This window comes from Sturnira hondurensis, unplaced genomic scaffold (genome assembly GCF_014824575.4).
Source record: "Sturnira hondurensis isolate 20B ecotype Veracruz unplaced genomic scaffold, ASM1482457v3 Scaffold0021209, whole genome shotgun sequence".
In the NCBI taxonomy this organism is placed as follows: Eukaryota; Metazoa; Chordata; class Mammalia; order Chiroptera; family Phyllostomidae; genus Sturnira; species Sturnira hondurensis.
The window spans coordinates 561956-573997 of NW_028093840.1; the positions used below are offsets into that span (position 1 = coordinate 561956).

The 12042-nt window shown below is 38.6% G+C and overlaps 1 protein-coding gene and 1 non-coding gene across 2 annotated transcripts in view; both read right to left on the minus strand.

Annotated features, from left to right (window-relative positions):
* Positions 1–3818: 3818 nt before the first annotated feature.
* Positions 3819–12042, minus strand: part of LOC118977063 (gamma-1-syntrophin-like) — a 263268-nt gene continuing 255044 nt past the window's right edge. The window contains exon 12 of the mRNA XM_037031825.1: positions 3819–4070. Coding sequence (XP_036887720.1) covers positions 3819–4070 — 252 coding nt within the window. The remainder of the gene's footprint in view (positions 4071–12042) is intronic.
* LOC118977072 (small nucleolar RNA SNORD115) lies at positions 6457–6536 on the minus strand. Its single transcript, XR_005064451.1, has one exon. It is a non-coding gene; the product is annotated as a small nucleolar RNA SNORD115 (small nucleolar RNA).

A 12042-nucleotide genomic window follows, 5' to 3' on the forward strand; every position in this document is an offset into this window, starting at 1 on the left:
TCTAGAAAACATGTTAAATGATTATTACTGTCCTGAATGAAAAATGTTAATGCCTCATGATTGGAAGGATGGAGCCTCTTTCTCACATCACATCTATCAGAGGTGACAGTGATTACCTCCCTAATCATCCATCATAAATATTTCTTATTTGCGAAGAAGAGTAGGCATTCTTAATGGTGAAGGTAATGGAGGTAATGGACCCCAGGTAAGGCACACTCTTTCCAGGGAACACAGCATGGATCTTGTTGAGTGCTTAATGGTGAAGTTTTCTCTATTCATTCACAAAGGTCTACAGCAGTTAAGTAAACTGTAACTCATTAAACTCGATGGGTGTTTTACTCTTTAAACAGAAACATGAATTAGAATATTAGTTTTAATATTCTAATTGAGAGTTAAATAAAACTTTATATGAAAATACATGTTAATATTAGGAATATATATAAGGGAAAATTGTAGTTAATATTTTAAATTACTATAAAATTTACCTTCCCAACCCTTTGAATTACTTTGGTCCTGGCCTGAAAGGACTGCTGTCTACATTTTTTTTTCCTTTTAGACTGCAGACTCTTTCTTTGGGACCACCCATATGACAGTTGCTACTTTCCAGGAGGGAAAGAAGTTAGAGATAATAATATCAAAGTACAAGAAGTTTTTCAGGAATTATTTACAGATCTTCTGCAGTAGTTAAGTGATAAGGCACCTCACTTCACATTGTTGATAGGTTCTTGGAAATGATGATGTAGCATAAGGACACATAATAAAACCAATTTGGCCCTTGATATAAATTAGAGTTAAGTTCCTACAGCATATATCTGCTAACAAAACATCACCAAACATCAAAATGAAGACCCAAAATACTTCTTATATTAAACATTGAAATAAATGTGAGCTATTATACATTTAAGAAAGATGAATGAAATCAAGTAAGGTGATCCTTTTCCAACCCACTTATTTCAGTTCAGAGTCAAGGAAGCTGAAGGCTATCCTGTCAGTTCAGGGCACCAGGTGGGACACACACTGGACAGGACACCCTTCCATCGTGGGGCACATCACACATATCTACACTCACACTGGAACAATGTTGATAAGCCCATTGACCTCACATGTGTATTTGTGAGGTGTGGAGAAAACTGCTGTCCCTGGAGAAAACCCACACAGACATGGGGAGAATGGGCAAACACCACACAGACAGCAGACCCACTAAAAATCATTTCTTTTTCTTACCAATGTTTAACAAAAGAAAATTGAAGGAAGTGTTATTTAAGGACCTTCTGTATTTTAAGGAACATTTTTTGGAAAATCATAGGTTAAAATATTATTGATGAAAATTGATATTGTTTCCATTGTTAAATTTTAAACATAGTCATTTCAATCAATTAGTTTAAAACAACTGAAGTCAATAATTAAAAAATAAAAACAAAAGCAAGGGTCAAACCAATAAAAAGCAATAAAAACTGACATGGAGAATACTGACAATCCCCTGAGTATCCTTCCCCCTGAAAAAATCTGTTGGAAATCTAGTATCTTCATGTGCTCTGACAAACCAAATGAACATTTACAGTTCAGTGCAGTTCAGTCCTACCCAATGATCACTTACGAATAATTACACTTGAGATATACTTTCCATATGGTCATTGAGTATAAATGAGAATATAGAAAGAAACAACTGGGAAAGAAAACATTAAAACAGGTAACATATTTTTTCCAGTGCTTTAGTTCAGATTCTCTAAGAAGCAGATCCCAAGACTAGATAAGAAGTACAAGAGAACTTTTAAAGGAGCCAGCTGGAGGAAAGTCTTTAGATTTCCATTAGACAATGCAGGAAGGAGGCAGAACAGAAAGAGACAAACTGCAGCGGGGTTCTGAGAAAGATTCAACCAGGCCAATATGGAATCTTCAAGCTAGTTACCACTATCTTGACATCTTCCCGCACCTCAGCAGAGTAAGACCGCCTTACTGCCCCCCACCCACCAGTGCCTTGTCAAAGCTGAAAGCACTCAACAAGATCCGTGCTGTGTTCCCTGGAAAGAGTGTGCCTTACCTGGGGTCCATTACCTCCAGCACAGAGTTATGGGAATGAATGGAAAGCACAAAATCCACCAGCGGGTTCTTCAAAGAGATGACAATAGACATATTATTTCTATTGGGAAACAAATATATAGAGATTTCTGAATTAATGCATACCACACAGTAAAGAATGCCTTTCTTTTTTTTAACAAATTTTTTAAAATATTTTTTAAATTTATTTATCTTTAGAGGGAGGGAAGGAGAGGGGGAGAGAAATATCAATGCGTGGTTGCCTCTCGTGAGTCCCCCACTGGGAACTGGCCTGCAACCCAGGAATGTGCCCTGACTGGGAATCGAACTGTGATGCTTTGGTTCACAGGCCCACGCTCAATCCACTGAGCTACACCAGCCAGGAAGAATGCCTTTCTATCCTTCAAAGTGTTTCCTTTGAGCTGGCACTTAACTGTCTTTCTGACAACTGTCCCAGTGTTCTGTGAGGTACACCGCTTCCAGATAGTGTAGCATTGTGATATGAACAGTGGTCCTTTGGTCATATGCCCATGCTCACTTATTCTGTGAGGGGTCCCTTGGGTGAATGGTATATTGTGCAGGCCTCTGTGCTTCTGGATAAGACCTCATATCAGTCTCAGATATTGTGTTAGCTGAGAATCAGCAGGCAGGAAAGCTGAATCCATACCCTGAATTGGCCTGCCTCTCAGTAAAGTTCAATTGTTACCCTTATAGAACAATAAGGGCATAATGTAGGTGACTTGCCCAAGTAGCAAGTTGTTCTCTGTGACTATTATGTCTTTATCAAGGACTCAGCATTGGTCTTTTCTGACAACTGGATGTTCAGAGGTAGCAATGCATAGATCAGCATTAGTGTGTGGGAGTCCGTGATGTTGGGTCTATATGTAGCCTCCATCTCTGCCACTGGAGCCACCAAGGTTATGCACTTATTACACTAGTTGAGGACCATCTGGGGTCCTTCACCCCCTGTATGGCTATTGGTGGGAGACGGGGGAGGGCAGTGATGAATCCACAATTGGTAACCCAAGTGACAGGGGCTACCTGCTCAAGGGGCTTACTCATGCCCTTTTGTCCTACTCAGGCTCAACCCCAGATGTACAAAGTCTACCTTACAATGGAATTTCGCTGGGGCATATATGGCTTTAAGACATGTTGGTTCTTACAGAAGTCTTCTAATATTGGTCAGTTTTGTACCATGGTCACTTGATGCTTCATAGTGAAGTGTTCCATTTTTACCAGGATATAAATGCATTCATTTCTCAAACAATGTATTGTTCTCTGCTGCAGATGGCATAGACTTGCCCAGATCTCCAGGGGCCAAACCAGGATTCTTACACTGGAGCTGGCTATTAACTCTATGCTGCATCTTCCCCTGCCACTGACATGGACCAATTCATAGGCTGCTTTGACACCAGCCTGTGTGCCAGTTGAAGCTAGCAGCATTCTGTATAACCTGTTTATGGGCTGGAAGAATATTCTCAGGTATGGGGACAAACCAAAACCCTCAAAGACCAACCAGACATCGGGCTTCCTTCTCTGTGGTGGAAGATGCAGGATGCAACAGTTTGTCTTTTTCTTAAGATGAGATGTTACACCATGGCATAAGCTCTGGATGCTGAAGGCCTTACTGAATGGGCAGGTCCCTGAATTTTTGCTGGGTTTACCTTCTACCCTCTAAAGTATTCAGTATTATCAAGGTCTCTAGCATATTAGAGCATAGTATGACAGAGGACAGGAAAGTTAGCAAACCCCAGAGGCAGTCTGTAAATGAATATTTTTGCTCAATTCACATGAAGGTGGACAATTTCTGATCCTCTTTTCCAGTTGGAATGGAACAACAAATGTATCTGCCAAACCAGTGGCAGGCACCATCCACCTGAGGCCTTGTTAATCTGATCCAGTAAGCACCCCATGTCCCGTACAGCAGCTGTGGTCAGGCCTGCTGACTGGCTGAACTTAGGAGAATCAACATTCACCCTCTCAGACCCATCAGATTTCTGCAGGCACCAGACTGACAAATTAGCTTCTTGAGGCTGCCATAACAAGTTATCATAATCTCAGTGGTTTATATCACTAAAAATGTATTATCTCATGTAACTGGATGCCAGAGCCCAAAATCAAGGTGATGGCAGGCTGTACTCCTTCCAAAGAGGCTGGCAGAGAATTCACTTTGCTCTTGTCTCTTCTAGTTTTTAATCACTGCTGGCTTCGTTGCAAGATGTGTGGCCACATCTCTCTGTTGTCTTCACATTGCTTTCTCTTCTCTGGGTTTCTGCCACTTCTGCCTTTTATAAGGACATTTGCCATAGGGTATAGGGCCCACCTAGATAATCTAAGATTATATCATCTCAAGATCTTTAACTTAATATCTTTTTCCCAAACAAAGTTACATTTATAGAGTTCAAGGAATTGGATCAACACATTTTGGGGGGCTAGGTGAGGGGTGAAGCATTCAACCTATGGTACCACCACTCATGCATGCTTGATGTCCTAATGGAAGGCACTAATCTCTGTCATTCCCTCTAAGGCACAATATTAACTCTTCTTTTTTGTCTTGGCTAGGAGTTAAGATGGGCAGTTTCAGGGTTCTACTTGGCCTTTTTCCCAGTCCAGGAAAAAATGTGAAGATACTCCAACTTCCAACTGCTAATTACATCGATTTTTATCATATGTTTGGGATCTGGGAAAAAGACAATTGGAATTCTGTGGGCTGAATTTTATTGAAAATTGCTATCAGGACTTTATTTGCTAACTTTCCTCCTAAGTCCCCACTTTAAAGGGGATGATGACACATTAGGTCTCTAGTTATAACACCAATTAATACCCGTAGTCAAGTAGTACTCAAAATATTTGGGTATTCACTTTTCCTTAGTATATATCACCCAAGTAAATGGCCATAAGTCTTTTTGAGACAGACTAGGAGAATCATTAAGAGTATATACTGTTGTGGCCTTGTAAGGTCCTTCTTCCAAGGAACCTGGACACTTTTGTAGTCAATCCCAAATCTGAATACCTGTTCAGGTCCTAGAAATAAAGAGGGGATTGTGACCTTTTGCTGGGGACAAGTGCCCTCAGCCTTCCTGCTTTTTTTGGCTGTAGATGTCAACTAGCATCCTTATCAGCTCTCCTATTTTACCTCCAGGGTTGTCATTCTCTATGACACAGAGAATGACATAACTCTCTAACTATAACTATAACTCTATAACTCTCTATGGGCCAAACCCCATTGGATTCCTCTCTGACCATACTAGTCATAGTAATTGTGGTCTCCTGGCTTCTGGTGGTCAAGTGGCCTTTACAAGTTTGGAGAATAAAATGATAGAAAGATCCCAGTTGGGTTGCCTCTCTTATCATGAGACCTGGTGCAGAGGAGCCACCATTGAGCTCTTTGGTGACAGTGGTGCCCCTCCCACTGGTACATTCCCCATGGCTTTGGTGAATGATGTATCCTTTGGACATCTTATGGAACATAATTCCCTGGTGGATCTTCTGGCTGCACAAAAATATTCATTCCACCTCACCTACCTCTGTAAGGTTTTTCATTTCTTCCTCTATCATTTGACAAGGTACCTCAGGCTTTCTCTCTACTTGGAATTAGCTGTCATCTCCAAGCTTCTAGGACCACTGCAGCAGTGAGTTTCACATTCCATTAGTCCTTGCCAGGGTGTTAAGTCTCATTTCCAAAAATGGGAAAAATGTGTTTTCACCTTAATAAATTCTTGCTTATTTAATTCCAGCCTTCTTCACCAAGTCTTCTCAAAAATCCAATCCTAAGCATACACCCTGGCTCTTTCTGTTTGATATATATGTGTGTGTTATACAAATATCATGTATATCATATATATATATATATGATATATATATATATATATCATATATATACAGATCATATATATCAATGTGTATGAACTCTGTGGCGAACGTTTTCCAGGTGTCAGATAAAGGAAAAAAATCCTCATTTTACAATCAATTTTAGGTATAAAAGGAAGATTTCTATTTTCAAAGGAACATACCCCTTAGCCCTGATAAAGAAATAAACTCTATAATCATATTTAGGTTCTGCAAATGAGTAAAATCTATTGTTTGGGGGCAGGACTCATTACTTACTCAATGTTCTATTTGGCATGTAGCTGTGATCAAAGAAATCCACTCACCTCAGATCATTAAGGCAATGGTGTAACCCTTGACAGCAGGTCTCACCAAAAGACACAATGAGAAAAAAATAACTTAAAATGATCCCAAATATGGTCTACAATTAAAGAATATGAATCACTAAACAAAGTATAAAGCATGAGCATGTGTTGTTCACTTAGAAGTGCACAAGCAAGTTAGGGCCACATGAGATTCTCTCAGGGAACTGAATGTCTCAAGCTCAAAATACCATTGTTCTGGATGGAAACTAAAGATCCACAGCACCCTGTTCCTGTATAATCCTATTCAGCATAATTTTTAAATCATCATCGGTTTTCAAGACAATGTAAGTTCTCATCATTCCCAACCAAGTTGCTCCCCACACATCCATACCCTTGGACCTGAATATGTTTACCAGAGATGGGTTCTGGATACTGCAGTGTCAAGGTAGACATGAGTTTCCATGTATTTCATGCTGGACACCTGACTGACTTAGACTACATACTACATACAGACACTTTGAGGCAGTGAGTGATCTTATCTCAAATCCTCATGTTATTTACTATTTTGTTAGACTACCCCTAATACATCTTCTGTTAGTTGTGTCTTCCAGAAAATATGTACAAAACAGGATTGTTCGTATAGGAAACTTATTGAAAGAAGGAGCAAGAAAAAGTGGGATTGCTTCTCAGACCATAGAGCAGGCATGACACCTATGGAAGCAGAGAGGGAAGAAAGAGGATTAAGTAGGAAACATCTTGGATGGCTGCACCATTCTCAGAAATTTTCAGTTAGGCTAATAGAAAGCCCTCAAGCCCCCACATTGCCTCTTGAGAGGGTCATACTGAGCGAGGGATAGATCTTGGAGGGGTAGCAGCAGAGTAGGCAGGCAAATATGCAGTTCTCTGCAGATGTGAGTGGCACATTTTCATGGCTGCCATGTCAATTATTAAAATAAGGATTGATGAAAAGCATAATTTTTATAAGGAAAAAAACTTGACTTGAATCCTTGTTCTGTAACCTTGGACAAGATATGAAACTTTTCTAAGTCTCCATTTTTTCAGCAATAGAAATGGAAATGATAGTACAATACCTATCATAGTGCCATGGTGAGTACAAAATGTGATGGTTATATAAAGCCCTTAGCATGGCATCTGGTAAGTAAATGCTTGTTCCTGTAAGTATAGGGATGTAAGAGACTTTTCATTGTCTGACCAGATGGCTATTTCCTATTTCTGCTATAGAATATCCAAAATTTAGCCAGTCATAAAAAAATAGGAAGTCCTTTTGTCATAATATATATGAGGAATATATATGGACTCACTTAATATTGGTTAAAATAGTGTTTAAATTATTACTTATAGGAATTACCCCAAGAATGCAATATTGGTTAACATTAGTTTAGTACCTATAATTTGATTAAAAAAATAAGTTTAATTATAATAACTCTTATGACCAGTAAGAAATGGGGTAAACTATATCCTTTGTAATTTCTAATAGCCACCTCTTTCAGAAATTACAATCCACCCCCTCTTAACTCTCAAAATAATGCTCAATTAAAACAATGTCTTCTCACCAGGTGGGTTCAGAGACTGTCAAGCATGCACAGGTGTTGATTCCTCAAAGATACCACTTCCTTCCCACGCCCCCGTAGTTGGTTCTCTTAGGAACGTTCTGAGGTTCTTCAGTTGGTCCAAAANAATATTGGTTAAAATAGTGTTTAAATTATTACTTATAGGAATTACCCCGAGAATGCAATATTGGTTAACATTAGTTTAGTACCTATAATTTGATAAAAAAAATAAGCTTAATTATAATAACTCTTATGACCAGTAAGAAATGGGGTAAACTATATCCTTTGTAATTTCTAATAGCCACCTCTTTCAGAAATTACAATCCACCCCTCTTAACTCTCAAAATAATGCTCAATTAAAACAATGTCTTCTCACCAGGTGGGTTCAGAGACTGTCAAGCATGCACAGGTGTTGATTCCTCAAAGATACCACTTCCTTCCCACGCCCCTGTAGTTGGTTCTCTTAGGAATGTTCTGAGGTTCTTCAGTTGGTCCAAAAATATTCAATGCCATCCTGTTGGGTAGGCTTGAAATAACACCTTCTTCCAGACTTCTAAACAGATCACTCGATGCTCTTCCCCAAGGCTTCATGGCCCCGGAGTTGGCTCACTGTCCCTGCTTGCCCCTTGTCACCTACTGTGGTTCCCGCCAGGCTGCGCACTTCAGATTCTTAACTGAAGTTGCCAGTTGCATCACCTTTTTTTTTTGTTTTTCCTCTTTGGCTCACAAAATACGTGTAATGAAATATTTAGATTAACTCTCACGGTTAAAACATTACATTGCTTATTGTTTAATTTGCAAACTAAAAAAAAAAAACAATCAAACCTAAAAGAATGAAGGTAAGCATGATGTATAAAATATTGCTTTAATAATAATAGTATAATAGAAAACATGATGAGAATTCACTCAAAACAATGATTATATCCACTGGTATCTAATGACTAGGAATTATTATACCATAATCTGAGGCTAATGATAGGTTCCTATTCAAATTGTATGAAAAATTGTGAATAGAATTCCAATAGGCTAGATTTTTCTAAGGAAAATAGCTTTGGTGAAAAAATGAAGTTATTTATACTATTCTACTTATTATCTCTCTCTTTGAAGCACCCTTGGAAAAACTGAAGTTACGCAGACAGAAAGCAATTATAGTTAAAATGTTTCCTCTACCCATTCTGCATTTCCCCCTCTGTGTGCTCTGTGATCATGGCTGGTAAATAGAAGCTGAGCAAGACAACACATCTATCATTTTCCTTCTGGTCTTTGGCATTCTCTGAATGGTGTAGTGGCTGGCAATAAAGGGTTGACCTCCTGCTTTTTCCTTCCACCCGGTCTCCTTCAATGTCACCCACACATTCCCCCATGTGTCTGCCTACACATGTGCAAGGGAGAGTGATTATTTAAATAAATTAGCTAAAAATAATAAACTAAAATATCCAGTTTTAGTTGGAAAATTGGAAAAATGACATGCTAAAGAAATAATCTAAATTTCTATCAAAATTTAAAATTATGTAGACATGCCCTTGACAGAATAAACCCAAAGTTAATAGATTATTTCTTCATGTAATTTTATAATTATTATGTAACAATTGTAATCAGTTTTTTCCACAATATTTGTGGGGTCTGATGAGTCAGTTTCAACAAATCTTGTAATTATCATTTAGCATCTTATATCTCCTCTCTGCCTTAAAATCCATATATTTTATTATTTTTCCTATTCTTATGTCTCAAATAAGAGGAACCTATATTACATTTCTCACCAAATCTAATCTTCTACTCTTCTACTGCCTCCTGAATAGCACAAATTGTTGTGCTAGAAATGGTTAAAAGATGTTGAGATATTGATCTCCTCAATTATAAGGCACCTTGGGGCCAGAGGTCTCAGGCTAGTGTTCTCTAGGTATAAGCGGCTTTGTACATTTGTTTCAATATGTTTTACAAATTCTGACAAACTCGATGTGGGAAAGATGTGAGAAGACATTACTCTAAACTTTTTTTTAAAATTTAATTATTGTTCAAGTAAAGTTTTCTGTCTTTTACTACCTTCCCAGCCCACCCCCCCAAATGCTCCCCACCTCCCTCCATTTCCACCCCCCTTAGTTTTTGTCCATGTGTCCTTTATACTTGTTCCTGTGAATCCTTCCCCTTTTCCCCTGAAATTCCCTCCCCTCTCCCCTATGGTCCCTGTCTGCCTGTTCTCTATTTCAGTGTCTTCGGTTATATTTTGCTTGCTTGTTTGTTTTGTTGTTTAGCTTCCTGTTAAAGGTAAGATCATATGGTATTTGTCCTTCACCACTTGGCTTATTTCACTCAGTATAATGCTTTCAAGTTTCATTCATGCTGTTGCAAAGGGGAGGAGCTCCTGCTTTCTTTCTGCTGCATAGAATTTCATTGTGTAAGTGTACCATAGTTTTTGGATCCATTCATTTACTGATGGGCACCTAGGTTGCTTCCAACACTTGGCTATTGTAAACTGTACTGCTATGAACATTGGGGTGTATAAGTTCTTTTGGATTGGTGTTTCAGGGTTCTTAGGATATAATCCCAGCAGTGGAATTGCTGGGTCAAAAGTCAGGTCCAATTTTAGTTTTCTTAGAAAGTTCCATACTGTTTTCCATAGTGGTTGTACCAGTCTGCAATCCCACCAACAGTGGACTAGAGTTCCCTTTTCCCCAAACCCTCTCTGACATTTGTTGTTTGTTGCTTTGTTTATGATAGCCATTCTGATTGGTGTAAAGTGGTATCTCATTGTGGTTTTAATTTGCATCTCTCTGATAGCTAGAGATATTGAACATCTTTTCATGTGTCTCTGGATCCTCTGTATGTCCTAAACTTGTTTTAGGCCCTTTTCCTTTCTGCCTCCTACTGGCCCTATTGGATTCTCACTCTCCCTATTTTGAAATTTCAGTGTCTTCACACTATCTGCTCCCTTCAGTCAACACAATCAGGATTTCCCAGTCTGGAATCCCAATACTAAAATGGACACATACAGATGCTATTGTCTCTTTCTAACTTTATAAATTACCAATAACAACAAAAAAGTCAACCTGCATACTTCACTAAAATGGAAAACACGTAAACTCAAATTGTAATATTGGTGAAAGACTGTAAGTAGAAATGGAGGCCAACAGAGACTGAGAGAGAAGCTGTTCTAGGCTGAAGATGTCAGGTGAATATCCCCAAGCGCAGTTCTCCACTCAGTTTTCCAAAGCAAGTGACATATTCTAAAAGAAAAAAATAACATATTCTTTGTTTGAGGCAATAGAAACTTGGTTACAAACCAAACTGGCTGTGAAATCTCTTGGGGACTCATTTTGGTAAAGAGGACTGAAGTAAAAATCAAGTAGAGCCCTGGCTTGTATGGCTGTTCATTGGAGTGCTGTTCTGCAAACCTGAAAGGTTGTGGGTTCAATTCCTGGTCAGGGCACAGGCCTAGGTTGTATATTTGGTACAAGATACAATTGATGGATGGTTCTCTCTCACATCAGTTTTCCTCTCCAACTTTTCTCTCTCTCTCCAACTTTTCCCTATCACTAAAATCAATAAGCATGTCCTTGGGTGAGGTTTACAAAAAAAGAGAAAAAGATATGAGGCAGAAACACCATATTTGTAGGAAGCAGTCTGTTGTTGAAGTATAGAAGGGGAGATAAAGGCTCCACATGGGGAGCAGCTAACTACTGCTGCTCTTGGTGGCCTAGATACCTCATCTGCTATCATAGGTCTGTGTCATAAGGACCTTTACTGTGTACCAGGTAGAGTTCCTGAAGGCCCTAAAATTAAAAGTCTTGAAATCTAAGATTCTTTCCTCATGGAAATCCCGCTATTACTGGTCTAGGAAGAACTTTCCTATTCAAAATTCTTCTACTCTGAATAAAATGAACCAAATTATATATTTTTTAAATAAAAAGAGAAAAAGAATAAGAAAAACAAATTAAATGTAAAGAATACTTAGAAAAAGTATTGGAAGATAACCTTACCCAACATGGCTCCCCCCTTGTAGAACTGGTTGTGAGGATTTATGACAACTTATCTAGTTCTCAGATCTGTTCTTAGATAGGAAGCCTTTTAATGGAAGGCCCAATTGAGATAAGACTCTATATATGGTGATTCTTCTTTCAAGACTTCTTTAGAGGGACCTTGGCCATTTATCAGGGCGACTGCCCTAGAAAAAAGGAAGTATGTGTCTATATTTTCTAAGGATTATAATTACTGAGTTTAAGTTGCTAATCCAGAAAATAGAAATATCCCTGTAGTATGCTGGTCAAAATGGGAGTTTATAGAAGCTGAGTGATAGATGGGGT